Raw genomic sequence first — 14,907 nt, 5'->3', positions numbered from 1 at the left:
TTGGCTAAAAGTTGGCTAAAACTGGTGATAAATTATGGTGCTGATGTGGCGCTGATGTGGCAGAAATAAGGGAGAAATAAGGGAGTTTTAAGGGAAATCATTGGGAGTGCTCTAATAAAATGTGAGTAAGAATGAGTTAGTGGAATATGGGGTCCACTACCAAAAATGGTAAAAGTGAAATGGGTAAAATTATGTGGACGGATTAAATGAAATATTGGGTACAATTATGTGAGACGGAGGGAGTAGTAAAAAAGAAGTGATTCAACTTTCATGAAACAAGGAGTACTATTTAATAAAGAATAGGAATCGAATTGGTACTAGTACTATTTTAAAAAGTAGATACTAGATACCTTTGGAGTGGCCAAATGAGAGGAACCGACCATGGAGCATGTTCGTCCTCGGTGTGTAATTTGTCTGTTTATTTACAATTTTTTTTAATGAGATCTTCGGAGTTTTGCAGGTGAAACAAACATAGAGAGTTTTACTTTAATATCAAATCATTTGTAACGTGTGATGGTGATCTGAAATAAGGTCCAATAGTTATCTTCGATAATTACTCCATACGTCCTTTAAATTTTGTTACATGTGACCGGATACGGATTTAAGAGCATCCCCATCCGTGCTCTTAGCTAAGAGCACGGAAGTGGGCCCGGACCCACTTTTACTCCTTGTCCTTAGCTAAGAGCACAACACCCACATCCGTGCTCTTAGCTAAGGACAAGCTCAAGGGTCCCACCATTCTATTATTCAATTTAAATACTCCAATCATTAAAAACATTTCTACATTATAAAAATACATTCAAAAATAAAAATTACATAATTAAAATCCTAAAAAATAAAAATTACATAATTAAAATCTTTAAAAATAAAAATACATAATTAAAATCCTAAAAAATAAAAAAATACATAATTAAAATCTTACAAAGATGAGAATATGAGAAAAAAGATGAGAGAATGTAGATGATAAAAAAAAGATGAGAGAATGTGATTTTTTTTGTGTTGAAGTGGAGGTATTTATAGATGAAAATGTGAATTTTGGGGAAAAAAATTGAAAAATAAATTAAAAGTGGGTAGAAAACGAATATAATTTTTTGGGAAGTGGAAAAATATTTTTTTTTATTTAAAAACATTTTTTTAAATAAATTTCGAATTTTAAAAAAATAAAAATAAAAAATCGAATTAGCCGTTGGCCAATCAGACGTTGCCACGTATGAGTGCTCAGCGGCACGGACGTGCTCTTAGCTAAGAGCATGTCCGTGCCGCTGGCACGGACGGACGAGTTGCAGCGGCGGACGGACGACGGGTGCTCAGCGGCACGGACGGACGGACGGTGCTAAGAGCACCGCTGCGGATGCTCTAAGAATTATAATGAAAAGTGAGTAGAAAAAGTTAGTGGAGAGTGAGTCATACTTTTATATATTAGTTTTATAGTAAAATGTAAGTTGGAATGAATTAGAGAATATGAGATCTTATAAAAAAAAGGTAAAAAGGGAAATGTGACAAATTTTATAGGATGAACGGAAATGAAAAATGTGACAAAATTTAAGAGACGAATGGAGTATTAATTTACTATATATAGACCTAAAAGCTGTACACAAATGTATACAGATGTGATAATTTGATCTCATAAATAAGAGAATCCAATAAAATATCGTTACACATTATGTATTTGCCACTGTCTGTCACTGATCATATCATATGGGATCTCTTTTCTTTGTGGGTGTGTCCGATCTTGTTAATGGTTTTGCAATTACAAGTTCATAAGTGGGGGAGGTTTCAAAAGGTGTCTGTCTTCACTCAAGGATGGTAAATCTGTCACTGCATAAAGTCGATTGAGTGAGTTATTTTTGTTTTTTTTATGGATGTAAACATTATGTGTTCGTCCAATACAAAATTATGAGTAGTACTACTAATATTTAATGTACATGAAGGGAATTAAACTAAACAAAACAAAATATAAAACGGAACAATATACATTTATACTACTATCGTTTATTATTTTAGGGTCAAGGTTAAGATAATGAGGATTTGTAAATTGAAACACTATAAAAATATTATATATCCTTGAGTTTGATCTAATATTGAGATCAAATCACCTTGAATTTGAACATGGTCGATTTTTTTAACTTGAACCGCCTCGACTTATTATTTGAAAAAAAAAATATTTTGGCTGCACTGATATCTGTAAGTGAGAGATATTTTTGAAAAAAAAAAAAGTGATAGAAGGTGTAGCAAAATTTGGTTATGTATACATACAACAGATATCATTAAATTAAACAAATTTTCAGATCTAACAAATTCATTAACATTTTTATGGGTCACAGCAAATTATAGATATACATGTGAGCATATTTAAATCTTGGCCGTTGCTACATCAAAGAAGTAGAAAATTTATTAGATGGACGGTTTTAGTTAGTAAAAATACAAAATCAAAATAAAAAAATATGTTGATCCGACAAAATTCCAACTCAGCACACACACACACACACACACACACCTAATTCCAGCCAATCGTGGTGCTTTTAAATCTCAAGTATTTTACGCACTCTTAAACCATTCCGATTTGATTTCTCAGTACAATTCCAATCCTCCATCTCCGGCGCCAAGCCATGGCCACAGAAGGCGCCGCCTCCTACCTCCCTCTCCTCTCCTCCCCTACTCCGCCCCGCCCTTCCAAAAAGCTCCTCCCCGCCATTCTCCTCTCATCCTTCCTCCTCTTATCACTAATTCTCCTCCTCTCCACAAACCAAACCCCTCCCTCTCAAATCAAACTCAACGACGCCGCCGCCGCAGATCACACCTCGCGAGGAGTGTCGCAGGGCGTGTCGGAGAAGGTTTTCCGGCAAGTCAGCAGCAATGCTTTGACTTTCCCATGGAACAACGTCATGCTATCCTGGCAGCGAACAGCTTTCCACTTTCAACCGGAACACAATTGGATGAATGGTCGGTTTCCTATTTTTTTTATTTATTTGTTGATTTTGGGTTTAATAATTTATACCGTCGCTTTCCACATGATCGATCTGACTCTTTCTATTGATTTCTTTATTGCAATTATTTTCTACTGGTGATTCTCTGGTGGCTTCTGCGCAGATCCTAATGGTGAGCTTTTCACCAAATCCTTTTTTACTTTATTGCCCTTTTTTCCTTTTTTTTATGTGCTAATTAAAATTAGATTAGGTTTAAAGTTTATTATCTTTCGTAGGTCTGCGATTATTTACATTGTGATTTTGGCGTATCTTGAAAATTTTGAACTTTATGTGGGAATTTGGACAAATGAGTGGCGGGTAAGTTACCCACGACATCTGTGAAAATTTAGATTAAGAAAGTTTAATAGCAATAATGGGTGAACGTGGGCCAGGGGCCAGATTTAGATTTGCATTATTGCTCCCTTGGTGATAGTATGATTTTTGATGTGCCCATTTTCATAGTATATCCTGTCATAATTTTTTAGAAGAATTATAAATAAATCAACTAATGGTCCAAAAGTATAAAATCACTTCCAAAATATGCATCTTTTTTGATCTTCTTGATAAAAAATTTTATTTCCCCTAATTTATAATTATGTAAACTAATTAATTATATTGGTACATATGTACTTAATTTATGTTTTTTTATTATATGCGTGAGTAAATACTCCCTCTTTCCTAGCCTCTAAGCAGCTTAGCGTTTCATTTTTTTATCTGTTTTGGAAAAATCAATAAATAGTTAAAGTGGAAATAAAATTTTATCTCCAATTTAACTTAGATCTTCTACATTATTGTCTCTCTCACTTAATTTTATCTCCACTTTAACTATTTATCATCATTTTTTTAAAATATGTGCAAAAATGAACGTCTTGCTTAGGCTGGGACGGAGGGAATATTAGATTGATAATTTGAAACGTACTTTGAATTTCTAAGTAGTTTTATTACTCACCGCAAAGAAAATTTATTTGCTTTAATTGGCCTTGGCGATTCACTTGCGGAGGTTTATTAATAAAAAAATATTTATGAGTTAGTTTGTTACTATATTTAGTAGTAGTAATAAATGAATAAACGACGATGTTAATAGATATATGTAATCAGTAGTTAATATATAGCCACATGGTTGCACATTTATATGAACATGAAAGATGGGCAAATCATGTTATGTTGTTTTTTGTATTGAAAAAAAAATAGTAAAATATAAAACGACAATGATTTGGTGCAAAACGACAGGTCCATTATTCCACAAGGGATGGTATCACCTGTTCTACCAATACAATCAAGAATCAGCTGTGTGGGGTAACATCACATGGGGCCATGCGGTCTCCAAGGATCTAATCCACTGGTTCCACCTCCCCTACGCCATGGTCCCCGACCAATGGTACGACGTCAACGGCGTCTGGACCGGCTCCGCCACCATCCTCCCCGACGGCCAGATCATCATGCTCTACACCGGCGACACCACCGACGCCGTCCAGGTCCAGTGCCTCGCCTACCCGGCCAACCTATCCGACCCGCTTCTCATCGACTGGGTGAAGAGCCCCAGCAACCCGGTCCTCTTCCCCCCGCCCGGGATCGGCTCCAAGGACTTCCGGGACCCCACCACCGCCTGGCTCAGCCCCGGAGGCGACAAGTGGCGCATCACCATCGGTTCCAAGGTTAACAAAACCGGCATCTCCATGGTCTACGAGACGGCCGACTTCATCAAATACGACCTGTTGGATGGCTACTTGCACCAAGTTGCGGGCACGGGTATGTGGGAGTGCATTGACTTCTACCCTGTCTCGTTGACCGACTCAAACGGGTTGGACACGTCGGTCAACGGACCCGGGGTGAAGCATGTGATGAAGGCCAGCATGGATGATGACAGGCACGACTATTATGCCATCGGGATATATGACCCGATCGGCAACAAGTGGACACCCGACAACCCAGAGCTGGACGTCGGCATTGGCCTCCGATATGATTATGGCATTTTCTACGCTTCAAAGACGTTCTACGACCATAATAAGCAGAGGAGGATTCTGTGGGGTTGGATTAGTGAATCTGATGCTGAAGGGCTTGATCTCATGAAAGGATGGGCTTGTGTTCAGGTACATTTCATTTGCTAGTTTTGCTCTTGCATTCGAGCAAAAATTCAGTGATCTGGACATATATATATTGTCATGTAATATGTGTCCAGTAAATCATAATAGCAGAAAGAAAACAGAGAAAAAAGGGGAAAAGAGAATATTTCTGCAATTGTGATTGGGTGGACATACCACGTAACAATATGCTTGGACCATTAACTTTTCATTCCTTGTTTTCTGAGATGACAATAACTCTTGTTTTGGTTCAGTCTATTCCGAGAACGGTTGTGTACGACCAGAAGACAGGTACGGACTTACTTCAGTGGCCAGTGGAAGAGCTTGAGAGCTTACGAGGTGACAGTGTTGAGGCTGATGTGAAGCTTGGACCGGGATCCATTGTGCCTGTTGCAATTGATTCCGCCTCTCAGCTAGATGTGGAGGTGTCGTTTGAGGTCGACCAAGAGGCCGTTGAGGCAGCCCCTGAAGCTGGAGCGGGATACGACTGCACTACCAGCGGTGGTGCTGCCAATAGGGGAGTCTTGGGACCATTCGGAATCCTTGTTCTTGCTGATGACAATCTAACCGAGTCGACACCAATCTACTTCTATGTAGCTAAAGGGCCTAATGGCAAGACAGAGTCTCATTTTTGTGCTGATGAATTAAGGTTAGTTTCTGGTCAATTCACATTCTGTTGGATTTCTTAGTGCTTACAAATTAGGAGTATCCATTAGTGTAATGTTTGTTTTGATTTAGATCTTCCCAAGCTCCTGATGTTGTGAAAACAGTTTATGGAAGCACTGTTCCAGTTTTGGGTGGCGAAAAGTTCACTATTAGATCATTGGTATGTGAGAAATGAATGAAACTCTAACTAACTTGTTTATTTATTCTATTTGTTTAAATGTTGATGGTGTGGGTGCAGGTGGACCACTCGATCGTTGAGAGCTTTGCTCAAGGAGGGAGAAGAGTGATCACTTCAAGAGTGTATCCTACAAAGGCCATCAACGGCGCAGCTCGAGTTTTCTTGTTCAACAACGCTACTGGAGCGAGCGTCACTGCATCTCTTAAGATATGGAAAATGGGGTCTGCCGATATTCGCCAGTTTCCCCTCTGATTCATTTGCATCTGCCTCATGCAATTCTTCTGCACAAAAAAAGCCTCACATTTTCAGAGATGATTGCTTTAATTATTTTTTAGAATCATTGGTTTTTTCCCTTCTTTATTTTGATGTTTTGTATCACGTAGATTATGTAAGGCTGTAATAGAGATCCATGTTGATTGTGCAACGCTGGAAATAATATTGCTATTTGAGTTTTTGCGATTTTACTTCATAACTTCACTTGCTTTCACACACTTTCGTCAATATTTTATTTGTGGTCCAATAAATGAAAATAATGCTGGTTTATTGATATTTTGTTAATTTTATATGTTGTCCTATTTTATTTATTTAATTGTAATGATTTTATATTTATTAGCCAAAAATATTTTTCATGTAATTTTCTAAAATATTTATTGATATATTTAAGGGAAATTGGTCTCTAAAACCATGAACTTTGCCCAAAATTTGGTATTTCCCATGAACTTTGAAATTGGTATATAATATCACGAACTTTGTATTTTGTTTGGTATTTCCCAAATTCACTCAAATAAGATATTTTCATCAAAATCTTATTTAACATAGGCAACCGTGATATGTTTTATAATATTTGAAACCATTTTTTAAGTTCATAACATGTAGCATAAAAAGTCACGTTGAAAACCACGTTGATTTAATTGTGTCAAGTATGATAAAAGCCTCGTAAGTTAGTCAAATATAGTAATAAACATGCCATGGGAAATACCAAACAAAATGCAAAGTTCGTGATATTATATACCAATTTCAAAGTTCATGGGAAATACCAAATTTTGGGCAAAGTTCATGGTTTTAGAGACCAATTTCCCTATATTTAATGATTTCTAGTGAATCATTTTGGGCTTGGGCTTGGGCTATCCAAAAGGCTTAATGAAACACCCAAATAAATTGAACTTGAACGGATTCTCTTAATTGGGTGCAGTATATATTGGTGAGCTTTTGAGAGGTAAAATGCAAAGTTATCACGAATCAAAGTCTTTTAAAGGTAACTTAAGGGGTGTGGTTAAGTGGCAATAGACTCATTCATCTTTAATTATATGGTCAGTGAATCTTACCATTCAAGATGCCACATCAGCAAGGAAAATAGTGACTGATTCCCCCAAGTGGATACCCTTGTCTAATAACAAAAAGCACAAACATTTCATCACTTAGCAATTTTAGTACTAATATTATTTTAGCCCGGTCCTTGAAAATAGATGAAAAATCATTTTAATTTTGGAAATGATATGCAAATCCAAGAGCATCAACGGAAGCATAATTCATCTTGGAGATAGAGGGTTCTTTGTTTTTTCTTTTTCTCGTAGCATCCGCAGGATATACTATTTCAGTTACTTGTGCTCTTTGTTTTTATATTATACTTTTTTGTTTCTGATTCTTTTAAGAGTGTTATAGATAAAAGTGCTCGTAGACCGCATGCATTCCCACACAATTTTCTCACCTCTTCCTCGGTTTCATCCGCTCTCAATTCAAGTCAAAATACATAATCAATTGATTCAAATTAACGTGATCATTACAATTTTATAAACATGCTTACAAAACCATGTGCATACTATATAAAACAAGAAAATTTGTTATGCTGTCTAAGAAAGACAGGTACGAAATTATAAAAACTTCACTAAAGCATCATAATTCATAACTCAAAGTATTCATTTGTTTTTAAAACATGGATTTGCGGTGTAACTGTGACAATATTATGGCGCAATTTAAGGAATCAAGGGCGAAATTTTGTATTTGTCCCAGTGGACCATGTGTTATCCTAGTACTATTAATCAACATACTGAAAGCATTTAATTAAGGTTATTAGTACAATTATATAGTACTTTTTTTAATTGCAAAAATTATCATTACTATTCATAACTCATTAAATTAATCAAAACATCAGTATGAAGAATAGTCACTAGGCTTGTCGTAGATACCCTTAGATCTAATAACCAAAAATTATCAAAGCATGAATAATACTCCATATAGGCAACCGTGTTATGATACAATCTTATGCTTCTCAAGTAATGAGCTTAAGCTTGTAATAACACATGAAGTCAATTTTCACCTTTTAAGTTTTAACCTTTTAGAACCAAAATGTTTGTAAATCTTAAAGATATTTTAGATTTTATGTAATAGATTGAGTATCTGACTTGTGAGTATAATATTTCTATTAGGCACCTAACCTAAGGACTGTGATCAATACATAACCAATCTTAAACGCTAAACGTCGAACAATATTATTATAAGATATTCTGGAGTTCATTATAATGAACTAATAAAAAAGTTATAATGATCTCTGGTTTTTTAAATTATTACGTTAGATGATGTCATTGTTTTTAAATCTTTGAATTTTCTATAATGAAATACAAATAAAGTTGTAATCAACTCTGTGTTATTTTATAACGGTGAGTCTGACGTTTAGCATTTTAAACTAGTTTTGTACTCCCTCCGTCCCAAGATAAGTGACCTACTTCTTTTGGGCACGTGATTTAAGGAATGATATTTAAATAAGTTAGAGTGGAGAGAGTAAAGTATGAGAGAGGGAAAAGTAGAGGAGAGAAGAGAGAATAAAGTAGGTGGAGAATAAAGTAAGAAAGATGACTTTTTGCTAAAAATGGAAATAAGTCACTTATAGTGGGACACTCCAAAAAGGAATACAAGTCACTTATCTTGGGACGGAGGGAGTATATAATACTAGTAGAACCCGGGCACCTGATATGATATTTAAAAGTGTTTTTAACATATTTGAATTTACTTGTATTTATTTAATTTTTTTCAAAGTACATCAAACTGTGTTAACATAATTCTTCTCTACTAAATCTAATTCTTTTAGAAAATTTTAAATTATATATATGCTGTATAGATATTTTAATTTTTGCAAGTCAATTTTGATAATCAATGAACATGCCTACTTTAATCCATTATATAAACATGCATGTAATTAGTTATAGTTTAAACATGCATGATTATCTGGTAAATAGTGTTGTGGCACTATTAGGACTACATTAAAATGGCATCTATAAAATGACTAAACTGATTTAAATACATATTTAAGTTTTTTAATAGTGCTGTTAAATTTGGTAAAATACAAACATGACAGTAATCAAGATGATCCATATAATCAAAATTTCCAAAATCAATCCGTGGAATTAAAATAAAGAATAGATGGTAAATCATACACGTTGATGGATTTAGGCTATATATGAATATTAGTACTTATTTGAATAGGAAGAGAAACAACTATATCAAAATCCAATGTATTTGAATCATTAAATTTAACTTTTAGTAGTTATTAAAAATGCAGTAGGAGGTGCCATGTATTATTATGAGAAAAGAAATAATACCAGACATAATTATCCACTCAGGAAAATAGTTGTGGAAATGATTATGTTTTTGTTTTGGAGTTGACTGTAATATATAGGAAAAGAACACAGGGGAGGAAGAATGATGGACAGAAGAATGTGCTGTCTCCCTAGTGGCAGACTGACTACTAAACATGAAGAAATATATATGCACTATTTTATTATACACTCCCTTTTCGACAGGGGTCGGTATTAAGGAAATTCACATTTTTTATGTTCCAATACTCACTTGGAATATTATTTCGACTTAGTATATATTTCTATAACTCAAATCATTTATAGAGTAGGGTATATATACATAGTTGGAATTAAACGCAAAATGTAGATAAAGAGACATCACTTTTAGTGATGAACATATTTCTTGTATTGAGTGTGAGCGTAGATACTACCTAGTACTTATAAGGGTAAGAGAGTAGATGGTACAAAAATGGGGTAATATTTGTGAGAATGCAGGCTGCGGAGAGTGGTGGTGGAACATTATACCATTTCACATGATCAGTTAAGAGTGTTTAATCATGTTTACTTCCGCGGCACACAATATATTAATCACCCCCATCATCATGCTGCTCCTGCACCTGCACACATATACTATAAATCTCTCTCTCTCTCTCTCTAGATAACACACATTGGTTTGACCGTAAGAAACATGCATTGACTAGTGGATTCCTTAGATTCAAGTCAAATGAGTAGTGGGATTTCAAACCATCTTTTCCCAAATTAGAAATCCTGCGACATTTCTTGATAAGACACTCCAACTGCGCCACCATATCTCCATATAAACACCAATATTTTTCTTAGCATCTCCATACTTGGGGGATTGCATGCCGCAATTCAACAAACTGGAAACTGCCAAAGAAGACTCCCCACCCACATCTTGGTAATGGTATACGATCGCACATGCATTCATTGCATTTGCATACATATGTATTCTACATGCATGGACATATCTATATATTTCTGGCCTTAATATCTGTAGTCTGTATGTACCATTAATTCTTCAACTTCACAAATTTTAAAGCATGCACATGCAATGCCTCTTCTAATACATTCTGGAACACATTTTTGCCTAATCCCCCTACCCTTCTGAACCTTCCACAAGGTAAAGCGCCAGATATTTAAATTTCTTTTCTTAAAATATACTACTACTGTATGTCTCTATTTTTTGCAATTTCGGGCATCCGACACTTAGCAATATACACAAATGCAGAATGAAGTGCTGCAGAAGATTCAACCGGCAAATGTTAAATGTTACAACTATATCGTTGTTGAATTAAATATCATACAAACTTAAAAAGGTTTCTATACTCATGCGTCGTCGTTTATATTTGATCGTTTAACTCATTTCACCCCACAGATATTTCACCTATAGTTTCATTTGTGGTCACTTTTATTTGATCGTTCAACTCATTCAATTCACTCCACATATACTTCACTAATAATGTGTGTGAATATATATGCAGAAAGTAGGTAGACAGGCATTGGACCATTTGTATCTTCATCATCATCGATCAATCAATTAAACTCGATAGCTTTTACAAGTAGATGAGTTTACTTATGTGTAAAGGATAAGAAAACTTTTGTAAAAGTATCGGACCATCCTATACCAACTATCAAGATCACAAAACCAAATATTGCACAAGCCTGCCCTTCTAAGTGACGTTCTTTTCGGACACCAAAAGCAAACAAAAGAAAAGGAAATTATTCTGTTGAGATCACTCACATTCATTTCAGCACTGCATAATTATTTTGTATCATTACCCATTAACATTAACGCGCTTTTACTATTATACATTTATGATTTTTGACTCCTCCTTATTGATGAAGTTTGGTAGTGCTTGTATATTCATAAATACTACTACTAGTAGTATATCTTCTCATTTCAATAAGCAAAATTTGACACTCAATCAACATCGCCTACATACAAAATAAAGGAAAATAATTTAAAAAATATCTAAGTTCATGAAAAAAATGTTCTTCCCACGTTTGTTCCACTAAATTTCTTGGTTAATGACATAAAAATAAAAATAAGTCGTTTTTACAATAATAGAAAATGGAAATATATTTTTCACCGATGAATACAGAGGCATTACACAGATGATCTTCTGCAACCACAATTACAACATAAACATCTGTGTGGTTATATGAGATCAAAACAAATAGGCAAACGCTGCCGTTTCAACTCATGCAGCAGCCAAGGCTAGCTTCCTCGGACCACTTCAAATTATCTTACAAGAATAACATATGTACTAAGTTTTTTCAGCCCACTTTTTTTTTTTTTTTTAATTTATCTTCTATAGTAGTAGTATTGCAAGATCAATAGCTAGGTCATATTATCAGTTTTATTATTTACAAGAAACAGTATAATCGATCGCCACACTTGATCCACTCGCGCGATCACTTCCACAGATCAATCTGACAACTGGAAGACGAGGTGGTTGCATTATCCGGCTTGCTCAAATCCCCGGAAATCAGACCGGCCTCCTCAGCAGCCGGAAAAGTCTCATTGTCCTTAGAAGCCTCCTCATGGCTGAGCTGCGACGCCACGAACTTGTCGAGAACCCTCCAATCCGTGACTTGATCCACAGATTGGTCGTTGGTGTTCCTGAATGCTGAGGGGTAACCTTGATCGAGGTGTTGGTGGTGGTTACCGAAGCCGGAGGAGCGGCAGTTGATGGAGGAGGGAGGCTGAAGAACCTTGGGGCTTTCTAGAAGGGGCAGCTGGAGGAAGTGGTCGGCCGGGATTCCGTACTGCAACGACATCTCCTTCTTGTACGGATAGCTGTTGTATGCGAGATTCGGATTGAACGTCTGCTGTTTAGGGGATTCCATATCCGGCATGAACGACACATGATCCTCGTACCACACCGGAGAATCGTGCTCGCTCATTTTCTGCGTCGTCGCGATCCTCTTCTTGAAAACCCTGCACACCACCCATCCTTCTTCCTACATTTTTTTAAAAAAGTTTTGATTACTTAAATATCACAAAAACTGCAAAAATGGAGGAATTAATTAATACCTGAGGGGTTCCGTTTTCGTCTGTTTCGAGGCGATATTCGTGCATGATCCAGTCTGATTTCTGGCCATTTGGAGCTCGGCCTTTGTAGAAAACTAGGGTTTTTCTCATTCCGATCAAGTCATGCTTGGAGTAGATGGCCTTATCGCGGCCGGTTGCTTTCCAGAACCCGGCTGCTGTGGCTCGATTCGTGCGCGTTCCCGTTGGATATTTCTTGTCTTTGTGGCTGAAAAAGTACCATTCGTTTTGCTCTTCCGTTCCTATTCTGCATAACTCTACCAAAATCAACCATAACTAAGTCAGATTTCAGTATGTACTGTTTCAATTAATGGAATGATGATATTGTACTACCTTGGAGATCCCAGGGCTCAATTTTGTAGAGATCAATATCTTTGATGACGTCCATGTCGATACTCCTGTTAGTGATCTTCCTCCGGAGATAATAATCTACGAGTTCTTCGTCGGTGGGATGGAAACGGAAGCCCGGAGGAACGTGTGAAAACGTATTCATGATCTCTCAATCAATTGGTTTCTTCGTCTCACACCTGCTGTTTCAGCAAAATTAATTATTACTATAAAGTAAAGGGGTTTCTCTTTTTTCATTGATTGTATAAAGGAAAGAATTCGGCGCATCATGTTCATCAAATACCTGCCTAATCATCCAAGAACTCAACAAAACCTACCGTGGCTGGTCTGCTTAATGTTCATATTATAATTTGCGCGTGTTATATTTTCCTAATTTTTTATGTGCTAAGATTTTGTTGCACTACTTTATATGTTTTAGGTTGTTTATGTGTAGGTAAAGAAACAAGAACATACATGAATGAATTACTTAGTTCTTGTCTAGCTAGAAGCAAACATGCTTATCTAAGATCACACTGCTTCCGTTTTGAATTTACTATCAACAATATAACATCATCTCACAATTACATGCCTGTCCACTTTTATTTAATTAGTAAAGTGGCAAAAACAAAAGGTGTCTTCACGAAAAATAAATGATCTTCATAGAATGCTAATAATGGTACTAAGTACTTATCCATTTGGACCAACACAATCAGAGTCTTGTAAACTATCTAAATATGGCACCATTTGAAATTCATATGGATTGAAATTCTAAAGTTTTTTCATACACCTTCTAAGGCTAAAAAAGAAAAATATCACAAAATAAATTAACGTGAATATTGAGTCTTAAGTGTGCAGTCAATGATGAGGGATTCCAACTAGAAATTGTAAGGCTATAATAATCTCATCTTTCATTACCGAAAAAATTTCTCAATGCAAGATGAATGGTTAAATCTATATTATATAGTGCTGTGATCATTATGATAGAAAAAAATAAAAATAGGCATGTGAGATGCATGCAAAGTCTCATCACTCCCGTTATAATTATGTACTACATTTTAAAAGAGATCATGTAGAATCAATTTGCAGTATCAAATACTATTTCCATTGCACACTCTTATTCATAGTAACAAAAATACTCATCACAAAAGTGAAATGAAACTAGATGAGAAACAAGAAACAAACGTGAAACATGATTTGGATCAAGCCACAAGAAGTATTACTTTCTCAAAAATCAAAAGATTGAAAACCTCAAATTCTTTTGCAAGCACGAATCAATCGATATATCAACAGCCTCATTCTTAATAACATGAAATAATAATCATCAGCTAAATCTAAATCAGCAAGTTATCAAATTAACCTTAATCAGCATAAAGTAATAGTCGTCAATATACCCTAAAATCACATTTTTTTAGTACCCTCTAATGGCTGATCACCTACATAATCCATTTTTTCTCACACACACACACACGAGAGAGAGACAGAGAGAGATGAAGTGAATAAAAACAAACCTTGATGAGATGTATGGAAAATAATACAAGTGATGGATGGATCTGGGATAGAGCAGTTGAATCGGGGCGTTGGCGAAGTGCAAAAAAAGGGAGGCCGAAATGAAGTTGTAAGAAAGCAGCAGACAAAGGTCAGAAGAGGAAGAAGGTAGAAGTAGATCTTCTCGGGACCAAGACTCCGTGCACGCAATGTCTCTCAGGTGTCGGGTCTGATCCCGAGGAAGAGAGTTTATGTTATCAAAACCCTACAGGCTGAGCAAGGAGAGAATGGAAAGCCTAAACGGGACTTATATATATATATAGTTATATATTTATGTCGATTGGAGCCCTAAATGATGAAAGGCTAACATTTATGTTGATTGTCCCTCGCTCGCTGTCAAGACTCAGCTGAATTGCTGGGAAAGTTTTTTTGGGCACGAGAAAAAGGTGGCCACCCGCAACTGATTGGGACCTCTCTCTATATTTCTTCTACTACTAAACACCTTCCTTTTCCAACTCTATTTCTTTTCCCATTTTTTCACAGATTATACTATTATTTG

General features: G+C 35.9%; 2 protein-coding genes across 3 annotated transcripts; one reads left to right on the top strand and one right to left on the bottom strand.

Moving 5' to 3' along the window:
- The first annotated feature begins 2,548 nt into the window (after positions 1-2,548).
- Positions 2,549-6,355, top strand: LOC125207264 (beta-fructofuranosidase, soluble isoenzyme I-like). The gene is made up of 6 exons (XM_048106531.1): positions 2,549-2,943; positions 3,091-3,099; positions 4,197-5,056; positions 5,302-5,696; positions 5,786-5,873; positions 5,952-6,355. The coding sequence occupies exons 1-6, from the start codon at positions 2,610-2,612 to the stop codon at positions 6,141-6,143; spliced, it is 1,878 nt and encodes a 625-aa protein (XP_047962488.1). The 5' UTR covers positions 2,549-2,609; the 3' UTR covers positions 6,144-6,355.
- Positions 6,356-11,524: 5,169 nt separating this feature from the next.
- On the bottom strand, positions 11,525-14,644 carry LOC125204318 (NAC domain-containing protein 7-like). Of its 2 annotated transcripts, none has more exons than XM_048102929.1 (4): positions 14,372-14,644; positions 12,870-13,066; positions 12,522-12,793; positions 11,525-12,448 (listed from the first exon to the last, which is right to left on the bottom strand). In XM_048102929.1, exons 2-4 carry the CDS (start codon positions 13,027-13,029, stop codon positions 11,900-11,902), a joined length of 981 nt encoding a protein of 326 aa, XP_047958886.1. In that variant the 5' UTR covers positions 13,030-13,066; positions 14,372-14,644; the 3' UTR covers positions 11,525-11,899. The 2 variants fall into 2 exon arrangements, with proteins under 2 accessions (XP_047958886.1, XP_047958885.1); XM_048102928.1 differs by having other exon boundaries at positions 12,870-13,063; positions 14,372-14,643.
- Between the last annotated feature and the right edge of the window lie 263 nt (positions 14,645-14,907).

Source organism: Salvia hispanica, chromosome 2 (assembly GCF_023119035.1).
Source record: "Salvia hispanica cultivar TCC Black 2014 chromosome 2, UniMelb_Shisp_WGS_1.0, whole genome shotgun sequence".
Lineage (NCBI taxonomy): Eukaryota > Viridiplantae > Streptophyta > Magnoliopsida > Lamiales > Lamiaceae > Salvia > Salvia hispanica.
The sequence above is the reverse complement of the archived record's forward strand: the minus strand, read 5'-3'. Positions and strand labels throughout refer to the sequence as shown.